At 45.1% G+C, this 21605-nt stretch overlaps 1 protein-coding gene across 21 annotated transcripts in view; it reads right to left on the reverse strand.

Moving 5' to 3' along the window:
* Positions 1-21605, reverse strand: part of PLEKHA7 (pleckstrin homology domain containing A7) — a 219632-nt gene that overhangs the window by 68316 nt on the left and 129711 nt on the right. For 20 of the 21 annotated variants that reach the window (XR_007404730.1, XR_007404729.1, XM_049099106.1 and 17 more), the window contains 4 exons: positions 8662-8773; positions 7810-7914; positions 5177-5249; positions 3663-3763 (listed from right to left, as the gene is read on the reverse strand). Coding sequence is in view for 19 of the 21 variants with exons in the window: in XM_049099106.1 (XP_048955063.1) it covers positions 3663-3763; positions 5177-5249; positions 7810-7914; positions 8662-8773 (391 nt within the window). In the remaining 2 variants the exon portion in view is untranslated. Of the gene's footprint in view, positions 1-3662; positions 3764-5176; positions 5250-7809; positions 7915-8661; positions 8774-9567; positions 10176-21605 lie in introns of those variants that run through there. The other variant, XM_025459629.3, reaches the window with a different exon arrangement.

Below are 21605 nucleotides of genomic sequence, written 5' to 3' on the forward strand. Positions count from 1 at the left end.
ACTGAAATACAGTTACTAAAATTTTCTTAAATGTGGTATAATAGAGGTACTTCTTTAATAATTCATTAAGAAATGTAACAATTATTATAATTTCAAAGTGGCAATGAGCATAATGCTATTTCAAGATATTTACAACAGTCATGATGGGATATAAAGAGCTTTCTGGTTTCTATTGGTGATCAAGGCAGAGGTGCTACAGATACCTGCTGTTGCCTGCTTTCTTAATCAAAGGAAACATTATAGGTTAAAAAAAGTAAAGATGTGATTTATCCACTGATACTTGGGGATCTGTAGAGCTCAGGTCAGGAAACCTTGGTCTTGAGAGAAGAAGAACAGCTCAAAAGAGACTAATAAGGCTTTTTCCCCATTGAGGATCCTTGGATCCTTTGCTGCATGGAAATGTTTTTTTGCTCCAGATCCTGGACCTGAGGGGCAAACTTATTCTGAGGTGACCAAGCCAAGGTGAGCAAGCCAAGGTTGGCTGTGCATCTAATAGGAGCTCTTTGGGGAGGCACCCAGATGAGCCACCAGAGCACAAAAGGTCAGGGCATTACAGAATATCTCCTAGATGCCACCAAGAGCCCTGCTTGGCTCTCCTACAGAGCTGCCTGTGTCTCAGGGTCTATCCAGCACCAGAGTCCCTGGTAATACATAGGGGCTGCCAAGATTCAGGCACTATTGAAAAAGAAAGACAAGGAAAGGGCACCTGGGTAGCTCAGTCAGTTAAGCAGCTGCATTCAGCTCAGGGCATGATCCCAGGGTCCTGGGATCAAGCCCCGTGTCATGGGCTCCTTGCTCAGCAGGGAGTCCGCTTCTCCCTCTCCCTCTGCTCATGCTTGAGCTCTGGAAGGAAGGAAGGAAGGAAGGAAGGAAGGAAGGAAGGAAGGAAGGAAGGAAGGAAGGAAGGAAGGAAAGGGAGGGAGGGAGGGAGGGAGGGAGGGAGGGAGGGAGGGAGGGAGGGAGGGAAAGAGGGAGGGAAAGAGGGAGGGAGGGAGGGAGGGAGGGAAAGAGGGAGGGAGGGAGACAAGGAAAGGACCATATAACCTTTCAGGTTGTGCCTATCTACAACCACAGATACTCTTGACAATCTCAAGCAAGGTACCCTAGCAACAGTCAGAGAATTTCAGCTCTGGAAATAATGAAGAGCTGACATCAGAAGCAGGAATAAGGGCCAGGATACTAAACACTGTGCCTTCCTCAGGGTCCCCAAGAACATGGATCCTGAACTGCCCAAGGGTCCCACTTTCTGGCCCCTAAAAAAACAATGCTGCAATCAAAGGGAAAGAGAACTCTATCACAAAGGAAACCACAACCCTCTGTGGAAAACCAGCTGAACACCACTAGACCTGCTTGCAGCAGTTTTTCTCTATTCTCAGACCCTGAGGATCCCCCACAGGGATCCCCCAAACACAAGTACGCCTTGTCTCTCAGACAAAAGATTTAGCTAAGGAACACTCTTAGTAAAGTCCTTCTAAGAAAAATTTTTTTCAAAAAGGAAAGAATCTATGACACATAAAAGATGTTTTTCTAAATCTGTTTTCACACCTCCCAGTGAAGTGTTAAGATGCAATATATATAGTTACAATCAGTTACTTTGACCATATTTCAAATGCTGTCCCCAAGAATTACATAGAACAGTATCCCAACTGTTTGCCCAGTAACAACGCTGAACCCCAGAAAGGAAGGTTTTCTGAGGAAGACCTTTAGGCTGCAAAAGACCAGGGTGAAACCCACTGAACACAATGTTCTCAGAGCCAGCAATCAGCAGGAGAGGCTTCTGAACGATTAAATACAAGAGTCTTCCTAAAATGATAATAATAAACATTAATTCAAATCACTTCCCATCTCCTACAACGTGCTTGCAGGAGATGACCAAAATGAGAAGAGAAAGAAACCATCCTTCCTCCCTAGAATATAATTGTAAGAGGATAGAGTTCATGTTCAAGTTCTGTCACCATCATCAGCTTTGCGACTTTGAAGTACTCTAATCCTTGTGTTCTTAATCTATAAAGATTAAGATATAAATACTGACTGCACAATATTGGTTCTCTACAACCTTAAATGAGCTTATGTGGAGAGAAGTAGGTCTCTAGTCATAAAAGGTTTTACAAATATAAAGCAATAGTATGTCATGCAACAAGAAATAGGGAAGGATCCCAGAATCTTTAACCCATAGCAACTCTGCAGTCATCGGGAACAGTGACAGTCAGGGGAGAGAGGGACAGCTCCAATCTGGCAATAAACAAAGCTAAAGCATCAGCCCAGGAAGGAAAGGTAGAAGATGAGACTGACTTTCCAACCACCGCCCCCACAACAGACTCCAGATCAAGATGCTGATGCAGACTATCACTTTCCAGTGACACCGTGGATAACACATACCAATGCTCTCCTTAACCCTTACAGAGAACGGTGTGCCCTATCTTGTGCTTTTCCATGATCCTTTAACTATCCTATGGTTGGCAAACTTGACATCTGTTCATCTTCTGCTTTAGTACCTAATTCCAGTACCCATCTTACACCCTAAACATGGGAATAGCTAAGCTGCATGAGTAGTGGGTTGCCTTGTACCCTGAGCAGTGTGAGAGGGTGTTTCCCCGTGGCTACTGGCACCAAAGGCCACTTGTTTCAGTGCTGGGACTTCTACTCAACTGCCAGCAAAGTAGATCTTCAACCTACCCTATCCTTACCAACCCTAGGAGGCCCAAGAAATAGCAGCAGTGCAGGAAATGTGTGGAGGTCACCAAAGGAGATGGCCTCAGGATTCCCCAAGTTTGGGCCTGACCACCACCTTCCTGGACCCTCCACATCTGGCCCTGAAGATGCCAGAGGGCATCAAAGGCCTGCCGTCAATTATCATGGCCACGCTCACTCCGTATGACATATGACCAAGTAGAAGAGTAGAAAGGAGAAAGGAGGTTTTACTGTTGAAGGGATTTCCCTATGAATCTTCAGTGATCCAGGAAAAAAAGCCAAAAAAACAAATTTGATTCTATTTGCTTTTCAACAAGATGAACAAAGTAGACAAACCTGAAAATGTCTTGATGGTGAGATTCTAACCCTCAGTGTATGTTTTCATAATATAATTGACAGAAATCCACTCTGAGGGACCATCACTTATACTGAGTGGCTGGACACTAGTTAGACTAGCTGACTGCAATGAAGGGAAGGCATGAGGGGGACTAGTTGTTTTTTTTTTTTAATGTTTTATTTATTTATGTCAGAGAGAGAGGATGAATGAATGAGAGAGGGGGAAGCTGTGTGTTGGTGAGTAGAGAGCCCGGTGCGGAGCTCCATCCCAGGACCCTGGGATCAGGGCCTGAGCTGAAGGTAGATGCTTAACTGACTGAGCCATCCAAGCACCTCCATGAGGGGGACTAGTAAACACAGGACTGATGGCAATAGGAAAGAGGGGTCTGAATACTTGAGCAAAGCTGGTGGATTCAGAAGCTCAGATACAAATGAAATAACTTTTGATGTGGTATTATTCTCATTTAAAGAATTTATTTGAAAAAACAAAGAATTTATAATCTTGTTATCATGCATCTGAACTTCTTAACTTCTTCCCCATCCCCCACAACAAACAACTGCTTTTACGAAGCCATTTTTGGGAACCCAAGGTTTCTTAGGGTAGAATAGCTGCCCTGAGGGGGAAAGGGCAGTACCTTAAAGGAATACTTGCGACTTATGCGGTCCTCAGGGGCCACAGGCGAGATCACGTAGCTGGGCAGAGGGATGCTCCCAAGGACCGCTTCTTCTCGACTGTCTTTGAATGGAAAAAACACATCAGAATAACCTCTGTGGCAGCTTCCCTGAGTTGGTCCATCCCACTGCCCCAGTTCAGGGCTCTTTACAGCTCCCTAGGACTACTGTAATCACTGATCATCCCTTCAGGTGCTCCCTGGGGAACTTTGTGCTAACACAGGAATGACACCGGTTAATCAGATGGGGGCAGAGACAGGCATGGAAACATGCTCAGTGCAACCTGTGAATTTCTATAACTCAGCTGTATACCAAGTGCTGTGGGAGCACAGAGGCAGAAGTGGCACAGTCTGGAGAAATGGAGAAGGCTTCAGAAGGTGATATCTAATGTGTTTTAAAGGATTGGAGAAGGGCATTCTGGGAAGAGCAAACCCCATAGGCAAAGTTAGAGCATTTGTGAAATATCCTACCTTCTACATCTATTCCCTTCCTCCTCTAATCCATCTTCATTACCGAGCTAACTTCCTAATGACAGAGTTGGTCCTGTCACTCCCTTACTCAAAGGCACTTGCTGACGGCCTACTGGATGCAAAACGAAGCCCAACTTACTCTACCTGGGGTCATAGCCCTCTTGCGTTTTGGCCCTAGCCCACCTCCTGAGCCTTCTTTTCAAGTATGTTCTACATGCAAGACCCACTCAGGCCTCACAGGTCTGTCATTCCACTTTCTTCTGCTTCTGGAACTTTATTCAAGTGGTTTCCTCTGCTTGAAATGTCCATCTGCCCCCATACACAGGCAAAGCTCTACCCATCTTTACAAGCCCAACTCAAATCCCATTTATTCTGAAAGTCCTCCCAAATTCTCCAATTTGGAATTCTCCAAGGAATTAACTTCCAACACTCCCTGAATTGCTTAAGCACACTGAATGCCTTATAAAGCACCTAACACAGCCTAGTCTTGTCTTACAAGTAAACTCTCTCTTCCTTCATATTTTGAGTCTTAACTTCTTCCTATTGCACAGCCCCTAATTCTATGGAGTGGGGCTCCATAAACGTACATGCGGCCAACTCAACTCACCAGTTATCCATCCAATATAATAGGGGATAGATCCAGACAACAAGTTACAACATATGATGAAATAATGATTTATCCATAGTTCCCACTTCTCCAGATTGTGTTGAAAGTATGCCTGTGTTCCAAATGGGGTAGAATCACAGACAACAACAGATTTGGAGAACGTAAGCAGCAGATAAACTGGATTCTCCTTACTTTAACTCAACAAATGGCACTTCGAGTGCAGGGATTGCTAAAAAGTCACCAACCCACATATGTAAAAGTGAACACTTTGGCAAATAAATAGGTTATATATTATCTCAGGCCACTGGTCCACTCACTGGATTTGAAAATATAATCACCTGTATCACCTTACCACCCATTCCAACATAAAGATCCCTTGGTGGCCTGAGCCCCAGCTCACCTTTATAGTAAAATAAGCAATAATCAGCAAGCACAAACCACCTCCTTTTCCACAGTCTCATCCCAGAACTGTCCTGCAAAGCAAAGAAAACTAATCAGACCATATCTGAGTATACTCTTCCCTCCCCTTTCCAATCATGCATCATGTGATGCTAGAAACAAGACTTGCCCATATCCACTCTTTCTTACAATAAATTAATGAATTCTTATTGCAAGGCCATTTCTGAAAAGGACATTGAAATTTAGATTCAATGATGGTTTATCCCAAGGAAATTTTGTGTGTGTTCTGGAAACAGATTAATATAAGTATCTTTCTTTTAGAAAGGAAAATGTGAATTTAAGAAATACAGTTCTTCCATTAAGAAAGAAATCAGCTTTTAACAAAAAGGAAGCTATTTATTTATTTAGGTACTATTCTATAAATACCTTCACTTATGTTGATGAGAAAACTGATTTACATAGTATGGAACAAGAAATTTAAGTTAGTTAATTAATCAATGAAGCAAAGTTCTCATTTGACCAAGTTCCATTCTCTATGATAAGGGGCTAATTTTGCCATGGATTTTCCTTCTACTCGATGAAAGGGACTTGGTTATCTTGCTATCAAACTGCCTCATAACATGAATTTGTCTTTACACATCTAAAACGTAAATCAACACATTTATTAAAAACATTTTAGGTGATTGTGAAAATTCTAAAAAAACATGGCCAGGGTAGGGAAATAGTAGTGCTATAGAGTCATTTTAACCCCCTAAACCTAGGAAAACTCCAGAGCTGCTCTTAGCTGTTAAAACTGTTTTCCTTCTGCAAGTTTAAATTTAAAATAACAGTTATGTCAGTTTATAAACCTAAGCACAACATGAAGTTTGTTCATTCTCCCCTTACTAAAGTGCTAAAAACAAATTTAATTTGTTGAGTTAATGTTATTTCTTGGTTTTATCTTCTGCACTGACCAGATGATCTCTAAGATCTTGGCATATTGCTTTGTTTGGAAAACTCCTTTCCATCCTTCCACCCTAGTGCAAATGTCACTTCCTCTGGGAAGCCTTTCAAGACTGCAAGCACAGCTACACTCTCTGTGATGTGTGTCCACAGCACTCGATGCAGGCCTCTTACAGTTACAGCAGAGCCATGGAGTCCAGGCTAGGCAGTGGTGCTGGGGAGAAGAATTACTTATACCTTCTTTTCTCTCCCTCCACATATCAAAGGAGCATACTTTTGCTTAATGGGGACAGGGATGCAAAAGGAAAAGTCAGAAGGTTATTCTGGGAAAAGAGATGGGCAGAGAGGCAAGGAAAGAGACACAGCTGTGAGGGAAGAGGGAATCATTGAGAGAGGGCCAGCACAGTGTCTGACGGAGGAGGCTGGAGAGCTATGGGAGCTGCCATGGTGAGTCTGAGGGGAGAGAGATCTCAAGGGGACTTCTAGGGATTTCTGTGTGGTGGGCAGCCTAATGCCCTGCTCTGTCTTCCCATAAAGCCTTTGGTAAAAATTAACATCATAGCTCTTGCAATTTGTGACTTTTTTGGATGGTATGATAAGTGAGAGACCACGAGGGTAACAACAGGGCATGTCCGAGATGTGTCTGTTTCCCCAGCAGACTGAGTGCCTCCACAGCGGGAACCACATGTTATTCATCTCCTTACACTTGCTGTGAGAGCACCTAGAACAGGGCAGGCAGGGGCAGTCAGGGGCAGGCAGTGTCCAACTCTTGGTTTCTGCTCAGATCATGATCTCAGGGTTGTGGGATCAAGCCCCACATCCAGCTTCACATTCAGCGCAGAGTCTGCTTAAGATTCTGTCTCCCTCTGTTCCCCTACACTGCTCGTGCACGCACCCTCTCTCTCCTCTCTAAAATAAATAAATAAATCTTTAAAAAAAAATAGAACCTGGCAGGCACTTGGTAAACAGATGGACAGATAGACGAACACATGGGTGGATGGCAAGGAGAGAAGGAAGGAGACAAAAGGACATGATCTCTGGCCCTGAGAGCGCACAGCCTAACAAGAGACAGAGCAGTTAGTGGTGAGTTCAGGGATGCAGGATAGCCTCAGGGGAGCTGACAGGGCTTCCTGAGTGAAGGGGAGTGAAGGAGAAGAAAAAGCTGGTTCTAACCAGGGTATCTAGGAAAATGTTGGTATAATCACCAAGGTCCAGAAAAAGTAGGTTGGGGAAAAAAAGAGAGGTAAAGGGTGAGGAGGCAATGAGCTGAGTTTGGCTGATTTGGAATCTGAGGTGGCTACGGGAGCTAGATACGTGTGCCAGACCACGGGAGAGGAAAAGATGGGATCTGTCAGCCAAATGATAACAAAGGCTCTTTCACATCAAGAGGAGAGCGCGGACAGGGGATTGGTGGTAAGGCTGGATTCATGCTGACCTACCCGCACTAGTGCCTGGTCCCAGGGCAGCCAATAGCTCTGGGGGCCCAATTGGTCAAGTGGGCTTGGGGAGGGAAGCTGCAGCCATTGAGCAGATGGTCCACTCAAAAATGGACAGCGTAGACAAACTCAGGAACAAACTCAGACAAACTCAGGAACAGAGAGCTTATTCTGAGTCTGTCCCCATTTCCAGGTTAAGGAATGAGATCAGCAAGACACATCCCCCTCCCCCACTCTCACATCCTAGTCTTCTCACCTGCTTGTGCAGCCACCCCCTCACCACCACCGGAACATTGGGGTTCCTCCGAATGGCCTGGTCCCTCTTCCCAAAGCTGTGGACTTTATTGCTGGACTTGATCATCTAGGAAAAAGCAGACTCGAATTCTAGCAGCAGGGGGGATTTGGGGAGTCACAAAAAGCAGGAGCCTCCTCTGCCTTACTCTAAGTGGCCATGCCCTTTGATCAAATGAACAGTAAGGAGACCAGAACAGGTGGGCACCTGGCCACAGCATTTTAATGAAAACACAAATCCAAGACCTAGGAAGCTTCCTGTCTGGGTCACAGAGGAAAAGAAAAAAAAAAAAAACAACTTTAAAGGGATTCTTCAATCAACTTTCACCAACAGCTGTTTGTCCTAAGATGTCCTAATCTTTCTGGAGCAAAACTACTTTTCAGTCACAGATTTTGCCAATGTCCAGATTTACCCCTCCTATCTGTGTTCGGTCCTTAGCACTCACCCCTTCTCTGAAATGCTGGTTCTTGCCCCTGCTCCTCAGTCACTGATCCCACATCTCACTTTTCCTCAGGCCCACCTGTCACAAAGCTCACCGGGCAGTCTCGTAATACACCTGTGAACAGTGGTGTGACCCTCCCAAGCAAGCTGGGAAAATGAAGAAGGCATCTAAGGACCTAGATATCGGTTCTGGATCTGCCAGCAATCACCTTCTTTCTTAGACAAGTGACAAAACCCCAAGTGGTCTTAATTTCCTGATCTGTTATTTGGGGAAGATACTTCTTACATGCTTCCCTCACAAAGCTATGGTGGGGGTTGATGAGCATCTGCAAATATTAAAGAATGGAAGAAAGAAGTGAGTGGCCAGGAGCTCACCTTGGGGCCAGGCTTGGCCTCCACAGTGGACGTGGTACCAGCTGTGGATGTTTCACTGACCATGCTGGACGGTCTTTGGTTTTTCTCTTGCTTCGACATATGTGGGTGTGGCCTGTGGAAAGACATAGCAGAGTCCAGTAAGTACCAGGCTGCAGCGCAAGTGGAATCTGAGGTTTATTCCAGACTAGAACTGGTTGATGTGCCATGATCAATCTGTTGGAGACCACCTGACTCCAGAGTATATAGCAAGAGCCACAATGGCCATGTGTTTCAGGGAATCAAAAGAATAGATGGGCACATTTTCCTAGCCTGACACCCCACAAAGGAGCCAAGGCCATCATTCCTACCTGCTGTCCTAAGGTCCCCACATTTACTCTCTTACTGGGGTGTCTGTGGCAACTGCCCAATCAGATGGGCACAAACAGTTGTAACACTCTTCACACAAGAGCAACACATACTCCTTACACACACACACACACACACACACACACACACACACACTCTCACACACACCTCCATTTCCCTGGCTCCCAAAAGAAGCTGTTTATAATTAGTAATAAAAAATCACTAGCGCACACATCCACACCCCCAGACACACACAGAGAATCACTTACATAAACGCCAGTGGGGCTTGCCTCCCAAAATAGATTACTCAACAAAGAGCCCTATTCTAGGAACACTCCTTTGCCCCAAAATAGAACCATCAGAGATATTAACCCCTTGTGCCATGCCTGGGAGCAAGAAGCAATGAAAGCCGCCTGGGCCCCCAATGAAGATCCCCCTCCATGTGTCCCCAACAGTGTCACCACGCTTCCCGTCAAACAGCTCTGCTTGCCTTGGGATAGCCAGAACTCTGGGAACATCTCAGTCTGAAACTCAAGAGACACTACTGAGAACCCTTCTCACCTGCCTCCACACAGCCCCAGCATTCGCCAGTCTTTCAAAGCCCGGGTCGTGGCAAATGCCTCCAACAAATTCAGTGCCTGTCCTGGAACAGCTTGATGCCTGCTTCCCAGACTCTACTAACTCCAAGATCAGTCAGCCTTCCTCAAAGTGTAAGTCTCATTGTTCTGTGGCTGGGTTCTCTGACAGGCAACACGATCCAGGCAGCTGCGTGCAGTAAACTGAGGCTCTCTGCCTGAGGAGTGGAGGAAATCTGATTTGGAGGCTTGGGCCAGGTGCCTGAAGAGATGGAGGATCCAAACAAGACACAGCAAAGAAGCAGCACTCCAGATGTCCGTTCGCCAGACTAACTTTTACAGAGGTGCTACGAGGGAAAATCCTAGTTTCCACCTTGGAGATAGGCTGCTTCCTTCAAAACCACTGCTCCTCAAAGGATAAGTGATCCTTCCTGCCCCGAAAGACAGGGTCCCCGCACCGTGCACCATTACTTCTTCGCAGAAGTAGCCGTTACCACTGTGCTTTCTGAGCTGTGCCAACAGCAGGACCACTGCAGTGGCACCAGCTTTCCAAGGGTCTGAGCTCTACTGGATGCTTGGCAGCTGGAGGTGCAAGTCCCACCAAGCAGAAAGATCACTGGCTCCTTATCAGCTCAGGCACTCACTCCAGATTCCCCGCCCCCGGCCTCCATCCCAGCCAGACTTTTGTTACTGCTCCCCACTCAGAGAATGTCACCAAGCTCAGCCCCACTCACTGCTGCCAGAGGCTGCATGCTGCAGAGATAATCACCAGCCGGGGGTGAAAAGGGCTCTCAGAGGAAGGGCCCTCAGAGGCTGCCTTGTCCAGCCCCTGCCTCCAGGCAGAACTATGCCCAAAACATCTGCCTGGAACCTAGCCTTGCCTGACGTTCAGATTTCCAGAGGTTGAGACAAAGATGAGTTTTCGGTTATGGCAGCTGTAGCTCTAAGCCAAAACTCAAGACACAAAGTCTGACAATAGATTTGTTTGGGATTTTATCCAGTTTAATTTGCTCCCATTTAAGACACAGAGGATTATTATAGAATATTTGGGAAATATTTTTTAAAAAGCTAAAAGGAAAGGAAAAAAAAATCATCATAGTCCTATATACTCCCATTCTTTTTATAGGTCTGGTTTGTGCAGGAGTGGGGAAGAGCACTTTTGTGTTTTTACATAATTGTGATCATACCGTGTTTATGATTTTTGCATTTTGATTTTTTCAAAACCTATTATAAGTCAAACATTTTCTCCATTATTTTAAACACATCCATGTCATTTTGTTTCTTTATTTTTTTCTTTTTCTTTTTTTTTTTTTAATTTTTTCCTTTTAAGTAAGCTCTATGTCCAATATGGGGCTTGAACTCACAACCCTGAGATCAAAAGTCACATTCTCTACCGACTGAGCCAGCCAGCATCCACATCCACATCATTTTATTTATTTATTTTTTAATTTTTATTTATTTATAATAGTCACACAGAGAGAGAGAGAGGCAGAGACACAGGCAGAGGGAGAAGCAGGCTCCATGCACCGGGAGCCTGACATGGGATTCGATCCCGGGTCTCCAGGATCGCGCCCTGGGCCAAAGGCAGGCGCTAAACCGCTGCGCCACCCAGGGATCCCCACATCATTTTAAATGACATCACATTCCATCAACTAGATACTGTTCCTCCTCTATGGGACAAAGAAAAAATTATTTGGAGGTGTGACTGGGAGAAGATCCAGGATAGATGGCCACTTGCACCATTTCTGTATCTTTACATCCTTGAACTCTGACTTTCATCACCTCCCGCTTTCTAGTTCTATGTCACCATCCCATTCAGGGATGCTGGCTGGCCAAGGAGCTCCTCCAGACAACAGTATTGTCCTACAGCCTTGGAGGTTGAGGAAAGAAGGTACAATCACCACCGAGGGAGCCAATTATGAAAAGATTTTAGCTGGAGGAGGACTGATTGTGGTCCTAATACTGAACAACAGGGATGGACAGCGGAACACAGGGGTTGGCAGGTGAGTACAAGAAAAGAAGAAAGAAAAACATCAAGATAATTCCATTCTTCATTCTGCAGAGACCTCTGCTCAGCCACACCCAGAGACAGCTGGCTTATCAGGAGATATGACTAAAGCTCAAACTATATCTGCCCCAGAGAGGGGACCATGTTGTCTCTATAAACAGTGAATATATCTTCATCGGAGGTCCCCCCTGGGCAAGGACAGCTCCCAACTCAAGCAACAGTCTCAACCTCTACCTGGTAGTCCCTGACCTGGCTCTTTGAAAGAACAAGGTGCCCACTCAGCCACATAACAAGATTGGTCTTCAGAGGATGTTCCTCTGAATCTCCTCAATGAGTAATGATCTCCTAGGTCTCCCAAGGGTAAATATGACTTTGGGAAATAACTAGTTATCTGGAATTACAACTAGTTTAAAAAAAAAAGTAGTGGTCATGCTTGGGAGACCATTTTGGGTACCCAAAAATAAGAATATAAAAAAATTCTCAGGGTACCTGGGTGGCTCAGTCAGTTAAGTGTCCAATCAAGTGTCTTGATTTTGGCTCAGGTCATCATCTCAGAGTCCTGAGATCAAGCCCCACGTCACGCTCTGTACTGCGCATAGAGCCTGCTTAAGAATCTCTATCTGTCTGTCTGTCTGTCTGTCTCTCTCTCTCTCTCTCCATCTGCCCCTCTACCTACCTGCCCACCCCGCCCCCCTAAAAAAGAAACCCAAATAAAACAAAACAAAATCTGGAAACCAATTTTCTCACTTGGCTAAAAAGCTGGCTCTGGAAAGTTCTGGAGGTCGTTTACCACACTGTTCTGAACAATGGGACTATCACCAGTGTTATGGGTATAGCTTCCTGAAGACAGACGATACTGAAAGAATCATCTAACAGACAAGTTCCCTCCCTAAGGGCCTGGTGGGGTGGACACTGACTTAGCCTCCACTCCTCAGACTGAAGTATACTCCTGACAGGTTTCACTCATGATCCATCCTCTCCCCCAGAGAAGAGCCTGTGCTCCTGAGCTGAGCCGCTGTGAAAGGTGGTTCAGTCAACAGCATGCCCTGAGGCACATGAGTCACAGACTCCCAGGAGAGACACCAAAACACCTGCACACGCTATGGGAAGGCAGACTCTTGGTGTCATTAAATAAAATCTATTAACTTAAAAGCCTGTTTGCCAGGTTTCTGGATTCCCAAAGTACAGTGGGATGATTTGAACAAAGACGTCTCTTTCCTTGGCTTGGGCTACATGAATGCTGATTATTTTGCTGGAGGGGTGTGGGCTGAAGTTCAAAACAGTGAGCTAGAGTTTTAACTTAACTGCCTCCCAGCTGAAATGAACAAAAGAAGTTAGGACTAGACAAAAATCAGTCTGGAGAAGCCTAGTAGGAAAGTGACTTCATCCTACTCTAAACTTCCTGAAGGATGTGTCAAGTGAGCCTGGACAGGAAATCACTTTCTCTGTCCCTCAATTTCCCCCTCTATAGAAGGAACTGCTTCTGCTACCTACATACCCAAGAGCAAATGCGTATAACATTGACAGAGGTAGTAAGAGGGAGGTTATAAATTCAGAAGTCATTTTTTCAGTTGGGTCTGAATGTAGAGGAGTTTGGCTAATGGGATGCTCAGCTGCCTCTTGGTCAACATCAGGAACAGAAGCAAGCTGAAGTGGGATCACAGCAAGACCCTACCCTATCACTGTCTTAATAGGTAGGTCACCAAGCCAAGAATTAGTAACCCTTAGGGTCAGTACACAAGGTCAAGCAACCAGAGGGACTGGGCAGGACTTGTCCAGCACCTACTGCGTGCCAGGCACTTAGCATTCATTGTTTCACTTACCCCTAAAACGCCGGTTTTACCGTATCCATTTTGTAAATGAGAAAACTGAGACTGAGATTAATAATTTGCCCGAGACAGAAGCTGGACTCCAAAACCTGGGTTTTGCCACAGAGACACCATCTCATGGCAAGTCCCAGGGTGTGACAGAAGCAGGCTTTTCCTGCTCTTCTCAGCCCCAAGACCCAGCCCCAAACCAAGAGGATCCTAGGGTGGTGGAAAGACCAGGAGCCCGGGATAACTGGGTCTCAACAAAACTCTGCAGTTTAGCCACTTCTTCACAAATCACATTTCTCTGGGCCTCAGTCAACATTTTTGCAAAGTGGGTGAAAACTACTCTCACCTCACAAGATGATTGTGTGGATTCAAACGACATTTTGAAAACCATGGCACTGCACTAAATGAAAAGCATTGTTACGACTATTACAAGTGGAGACCCCAGAATTTAAATCTCAGGTACACTCTATTTTTATTTCCAAGGCACTTCTCTCCAGAAAGTTCAAGATGCCAAACAACTAACATATAAACGATCATTTCCTAGAAATGCCCCTATAAGCGCCGTGTCTGGTGGGGCTCCTTCGAAATGTAATAAACCTGTGGCTGGGGGACCAGGCTCAGATTCTTTCCACAGGAGGACAGAAAGCTATGGGGACTTGGGAATCCCTTATTGAGAAGACATCATTATTAGATGTTGCTTGTGTCCTATCAATTCTTGGAAAACACAGGCCCCCAAATTCATGCTCTCTCCTCAAGGATTCTACACAAGAGTTCATCCAGAATTAATATCATAGGAGGAGGGTATATGAGAAGAGGCACACTCGATAACAACCAGATTTTTTAAAGTGCTCACACTCACCACCTAAGGAGTTTGGGAAAAGCAATGCACAATGAAAAGCAGGAATAAAAGAAAGTTCTTGTCCCAAGCAGGCAGACACCTCCACATCCCCTCCTCTAAGAGACAGACAGACAGCCGACGCTCACTGTATACTCCCAATACCTGGGAGGAGGCTGTCTGACAGGGGTTTTCATTCAACGAGTGTGGCCTTGTTACTCAACTATGGCTTTCTGTGTTCCTGCTCCTCCCCCACCCCAACTCCTCTCTAGAATAAAGGCTCCAGTGCCCCACCCCACCCCATCCCTCAGGAGCTGGAAAGCAGCCCAAAGAGCACCCAAAGAGCACCCCTCACCTGGCATGAAAATAGTCCAGTGAGCCCCATGAGCTCCCTGCCCCCAATCTCAGCATTGCTCTGAACTCAGATGCTCCTATGTGCTCAGTCATATGACCTTGGACCGGTCTCTTCCACTGTCCCCTATCCACGCCCCATGCCTCAGTCTGTGCTGGGGAAGAACCAAACCTTGACCTCTCCTGTTCCTTCCGCCTCTGCTTTGCTATTTCAGAGATGCTACAATGCTAACTGGAGCCATCTGCAAGCCCTCCTCTAGCCTCTCAGCTCTCCCAGGCTTACCAGGTAGCCACTCCCCTCACTTTCTAATGGAGAGCTCAGTGCTTCCCAGACCAGGGAGGTTGAAGAGGAGGAGGAGAGGGAGAAGTCACAGGAAAAAAAATAAAATGACTGTTTGCAAGCAGCAGCTTCCCTTCCACACACAGCAGAGCCACTACTGCAGCATCTTCACCCCACACAGACTGCCGCGTGGCAATGGTCGCATCTCCAATGCCAGTGTCCTTGGAGACATCAACGCCAATGCCAAGTCAACACCCAGGGGTTTGAATGAACTGCAGACAACAGCACCACCTCTTCCCTACCTGTGACTGTCACAAATGCTGTCTCCTAGACCAGGAAGGAAAACTGAACAGTCAAGTTTCTGCATCTGCTTGCCAGATGTTTCCATTTTTCTTCATTTTTCTGCTGCCATGGCAACCAAATGCAACAGGCAAAGCTAGCCCCAGACTGCCAGGCTGGAGAGACAAGGTGCTGGTTATATCAGCCACACAGTCCAGGGTGCAGCAGATGAACTACAGGACAGAATCCTCCAGGCACAGAGCTGCAGTGTACCCCCGCCCGCCCCCCACCCCCACCCTGTGCTCTTCATCTCTCACTGCAAATTTTTACCAACTTGTAACTGCAGGAGAAACAGGAGTCAGCCTCCCTCTCTCCTAGAAGCAGGAGATAGCCCACCCCCAAGGCCTATAATCTGCATATGCCTTGGAGAGTCCTGCTCTGCTACTACAAAATGAACCCCTGAAGTCAAAGGTCAGGAAGGTAATTCTTACCTTCAGCAAGATATCTTTTTAAGGGGTATCCTCCAAACACCATTCATAACATTCCAGGCAATTCCAATTTACAGTTCTTTTCCAAACAATCCAATGAGAAAAAAGGGGGCCACTCAGACTTCAATGGAAGGAACTAAGCTAACCTCAAGAGGATGCTAGGAGAGGCAAGCCAGGCAAGGGTCTCCTCCAGGTTTATGAATCTAGGAGATTTGTGGTGCCTTACAGCTGGCTTCTGAGCACAGCAGCAGGCTTCTGAACTTCCAGAGCACATACTCTCTCTCAAGTAGGCCCCACCTCAACATCAAATGCTTGACAGAGCCTGGGGATCAGTGTACACAGCCTGCTGTCAATCAGCTGCCGGCGTCACAGCTACGGAATGCTTCTCTCCTCTTCCGAGAGAGCTGCGGAGGCGGCTGTCAGCGGCTTCCTGGACAGCCCGGCTCAGAGGAGAAAGTGCTCCTGTGCATAGCCCCCCTCCCTCCCACCAGAACCACAGCCTGGAAGTCCCTTGTGCCGGGTCATCTCTTCAGGAGGGCTCCCTATGTGTGGCCTGTTAAGCCACAAAGGAAACTACAAGCTCCCAGTTCAAGAACATCATGGGGAATCAGAAAGAGGCTGAAGAGGAGGAACTCAAATATCAGTCACTGGAAATGAAGCTCTGTAGAAAAGCCTGAGAATATCTTCTGGAGAAAAGACTACTAAGGAGACTTGGCATCTTTCATGCAAGGATGAAGTTATTAGATCGAATTTCATTACTGCAGATAGAATCAACATCTCTAGCCTGCTTAGTTGGCACATTAACATTTAAGGACAGCCAAGGAAGAAGATTGTCTCCTTAAGACCACTCTAACGTGAGACAGTACTGGAGTGGTTGGAGGTACAGCATCTGGGGCCCGACTATCTCAATTCAAATCCTAATTGCCACTTACAAGCTGTGTGGCTTTTGGCAAGACTCTTAACCTCTCTGGGCCTCAGTATCCAGGACTATATAGGCATCTTCCTCATAAGATGGTTGTAGAAATTAATAAGTATAAACCACTTAGAAAAATACCCAGTAATACATAGTAGGGGCTCTAAGTGTTCACTATAAAAATAATAACATTATTAATGGAAAAAGCCAACTTTTAATCTAGGAGGTAGATTACTTCATTTAATGTTAAAGTTGAAATTCTAGATCCTGAAACAAGGGATGTCGGGAAATTGTTTTCCCAGAAAATTATGAACTGAGCTAAAATTTGCCTGCCTAGAACTCTTCCTCACTGCTTGCCTTGGCAGCCATACAATAAATGTACCCCACTCCCACTCCCACCTGCCAATCCTTCTCAAAGACTTATAGCACATCCTCCTTCATCTTCTCTCCTGCAGACTAAACATGAAAGATCACAAGCCAATGAGCAATCTCAATTGCTCAATATCCCTCTTCAAACTTAGTACCCACATCAAAGTGTTTGGGGCTTAGCATGTCCTTGATGCTCCATAAACTTGGAATGAATGAAGTGGTCCACACACACCATGATATACCAGAACTATTGTCCTCCTTTCTCCATATATTGGATTTTTACTAATGCAGCCTGAACTTATATTAACTCTTGCAAGTGGGAGTCTCATAGGCCTGTTGGCTTGGGTATACAGAAGTGTCCCGTGGGAAACAAGACTGTAGAACATGTTGACTGATATCCACCTGTATTGATAATTTCGTCAAAAAACTAGATAATGTAACAGAAAAGGTGAAATGAGAAATCAAACCCTCTAATCATGCAGCAGAAGATGCTTGTCAGTGATAGACTCAAAAGATCCTACTTCCCAGGGCACCTGAGTGGCTCAGTGGTTGCGCATCTGCCTTTGGCTCAGGCCATGATCCCAGGGTCCTGGGACCAAATCCCCCAGGTCTCCACAGGGAGCCTGCTTATCCCTCTGCCTACGTCTCTGTCTTTCATGAATAAATAAATAAAATCTTTAAAAATAAAAAAAAAAGTCCTACTTCCCTTAATAAATCAGGACTGTGGATTATTAAGTATAGTCATTAGTACCGGCCAACAAATATTTTGGATGGTCTTCCCAGGTGCATAGTAGAAATGCACTTCCCTGGCCCCATGAAGTTAGGGAAAGTCATATGACTTGGTTTATTCACCAAGTTCCCTTGGTCTTAGCTATGGCAATCATGGAAGCACAGAGATGGACCATCCCTCAATAAAAATGACAAAGCAGAATCCCTGAGGTGACCTGTGATGGTCATGGAGCAAAAGGCAGAAATAGAGGCACCTGGGTGGCTCAGTTGATCAAGCATCTAACTCTTGATTTTGGCTCAAGTCATGATCTTAGGGTCCAGCCCCAAATTAGGCTCCGCGCTTAGCAGAGTCTGCTTCTCTCCCTTACCCTGCCCTTCTCTGTGCACTCTGTCTTTCAAATAAGTAAATTTTAAAAAATAAATAAATCTTTTTAAGTGAAAAACAAACTTAATTTTTTTATTTCACTGAGATTTCATTTGTTGTTGTTACCACGGCAGACCCTAGCCTATCCTGGCTGATTCTGTATTACTGACACAGAAACTAGAATACTCAGAGCTCATGTCCTCTGGACCCACTGATCATAGCTTTCACATTATTTCTCTTCCCCATGCTTCCAATCTGTAAGGTGGGAAGTCTTTTGGTAGGCATGCACCTGTTCTACCAAGCAGCTCAGGTAAGCCCCACCTGCCAACAGTGGGATAGATGTATTATCTGTTCACACAGCAATGCTCTAAAGGAAGTCACCATGGAGACTGGTTTGGGTTTTTTCCCACACAAGAAGGAGCACAAGATTATTCCACTAAAATCCATCTAAGATTGTCACCACAGCCCAGAGAATGATGGGTATCTATAGAAGATTTAAGGATGAAAGGAAGAATCTAGGAGTAATTTAAGAGGGATGAAAACAGCAAGTTGTCTAAATCAGTGGTTGTTATTTTACCTGAATTAGAACCACCCGAAGGCTTGTTAAAATACAGGTTATACCTCCAGAGTGGCTGATTTAGTAAGTCTGGGGTGGGGCTCAAGAATTGCATCTCTAGGGGGATGCCTGGGTGGCTCAGCGGTTGAGTGTCTGCCTTTGGCTCGGGGCCTGATCCCAGAGTTCCGGGATTGAGTCTCACATCAGGCTTCCTGAATGGAGCCTGCTTCTCCCTCACCTATGTCTCTACCCCACCCCCACCCTCTCTCTCTCTCTGTCTCTCTCATGAATAAATAAATAAAATCTTTTTAAAATAATGTTTTTAAAAAAAGAATTGCATCTCTAACAGACTCCCAGGTGATGCTGGTTCAGAGACCACCCTGAAGACCACTGCTATCGAACTATTCACTTCAAGAACCTAGAGTGGAGGCTCTAGCAAGAGAAGTCAATGTGGTCTTAAAAGATACTCCTTAGAGAAGAAAAAGAAAAGAGCGAGTTTCTCACTCACCACATTAACCTGAGAACTGATGTGTAAAGGACACAGGAATGGCCATCTCAGTCTTTTTTCCTCACCATGTAACACACTACACAAAAAAATTAAGCTCCTCTAAAGGAACAAACCAAGTACTTGTTGGCACATTTTTTAAAACTGGGTTTCTATGAGGTGAAATCATGCCTCACTCACCATCCAGAGCTCCACCAGGGGTAAATCTGGGTGTATTTCAGGAGGAAGCAATTTAGATAACTGGCTGTATCTCCCTTTCCAACCTTATCTCCTTACTCCCCCCTTCACAAACCTCCTCCGTAAGTCAGTCCCTCTTGCTCTCTGACCCCACCAAGGCTGGTCACACTTCTCTCAGCTACAACCCACGCACACACGTGCACTTATCTTCACTTATCTAAATCCCCCCTTCCTCCAATTTAGAGCCAGACACTTCAAGAAAGTCTTCCCTCTCTTTCATCCCCATCACAGCCAATCAATCACCTAGTCCTGTCAATTCTACCTCCCAAATATCTCCAGAGTCCATCTGGTGTGCCTCATTTTTCATTCTGACTCAACTGGTATAGATCCCCCATGCTCTACCCTCTTTCCCCTCTAGACCTTTGCCCAGATTGGGACACTTTGACTAGACAGATCTCAATTTAAACAACATCCTTTCCCAGGACAGAGAGGCATCCCTTGATTCCCTAAGCCAGGTTAGAACTCTCTTTTATCAACTCCCATTGAACCCTATGTTTTTGTTTTTGTTTTTTACCAAGAACATTTATCCCATTTGTGAGCTCTTGTTTATTTATCTTCTCTACTCAACTATAAGCTTTTCACAGACAGGACTACATTCGTCTTGCTTGCTGCTGTCACTGCAGGGTGCAACACAGCCCCTGACACAATATAGGCACTTAATACTTAATGAGTGAATGCAGGGATCACCACATCAGCTCATAGGAATCTTCCCTTCCTCTCAATGCCTAAAGCACATCCCGCCTGCTTCAAGGAATTTCTGGTCACCCAGACATTGCACCCACCACCGGAGACAAGCAAGCAGTCCTTATGACATCCAGAAAATGTAGAGGGGGAAAAGTGACCCTTGAAAAAATAAAGGAATATCTTTTTCTTGGACACTGGATGGTATTGAGATTACCTACAAAGATATTTTGGGAGGATAAAAGAGGCTGTCTTCTCAGAAGTGGCCAGGAACAAAGTCTTAACAGTGAGAGAAAGGAAGTGTGTAAAGACAATGGTGTTTAGTGATGGGAAGTCTACATTTCTCTAGAAGCTTTTATTAAAGTTGGTAACTTCCCAAGATAGGTGTTCTAATGGATTCTCTACCCAGACCTTTATAAATGACAGGCAGCCATGTCTTTAGGATGTGTAAGGAAGGGGGCTGAACTCGCTGACCTCCCAAGAGCTTCTGACCTTCAGGATTCTATAAACAAGCTCATTTCAAGTTGGAATGTAGAGAATCCACATTCTGGCTCTGTCTTTACATAGCAGTTCTGTCTCTATGTAGAAGACAAAACAATCTTTACCTTCCATCCACTTTCTAATAGTACTAATGCTTTCAAAGTCAGACCCCAACCCTAGTCTGGCATCATGACCCATGGGACCACCACATCAAAAATAATTTAGCAAGTAGCCTCTGACTAGGGGCAAGGGTTACCCCTGCCTGAAGAGATCAAGCAGGGGGATATCTTGGCTTTTTCTACTTCTAGCCATGCAACTTTGAGCAAGTGACCTTACTTCTTTGAGTCTCAATATCTTCATCTCTGAAATGGTGATGGTCTGCTTCTTGGGATTGTCGTGTTAAATGAGATATGCACGTAAAAACCCCCAGCACAGAAAAAAACATGCAAGGAATGTTAGTGTCATAATTATAGATTTCCAGTTTTAAAAGTTTTGTAAGATAATAATGATTCTAAGGTGAAAATACTGTAGGAACAAAATGACGTTTGGAATTTGCTTCAAAATAATCTATGTGGTGAGAGGGAAGCTATAGGTGAAATAAAATCATCCATGTTTTAGAAATTGTTGAAGATGGGAGATGAATACATTAGACTTATTGCCTTATCTTTCTCCTTTTGTACAGGTTTGAAATTTTCCATAATAGAAAATTTAAAGTGCATTAGGGAGGGAAATGCTGTGAAAATATAAATATTGATTATTTTCAGATATTTGGTCTAGATGGTCTAAGAATGATATGAAGGGGGAGAAAAAGCCAACGTCTCTATTAATGTCTCAAACAGAATTATTTTCTTAAACAGAACTGTCTCAGATGAGCAGAAAGAAACAGAGCCACTTGCATACACTTCTCTGCCTTCATTCCTGCAGAACACCACACCCTGCTTGGGCTGTACCTGCATTTTTAAGTAGACAAGCCCTAGGTGGTATAACTTAGTCTTAGCAGCCCAGGGGCTCTGCTGAAATAGGAATGAGGAGCAAGAAAGTCCCCACATTGGTAAAAACAAGTAGAAAGAACTCCAGATGTTCAGGGACAATGGGCGCCACAGCCCTCCTCCCTTCAAAGCCCTGGGCTTGG

Source organism: Canis lupus, chromosome 21 (genome assembly GCF_003254725.2).
Source record: "Canis lupus dingo isolate Sandy chromosome 21, ASM325472v2, whole genome shotgun sequence".
Lineage (NCBI taxonomy): Eukaryota > Metazoa > Chordata > Mammalia > Carnivora > Canidae > Canis > Canis lupus.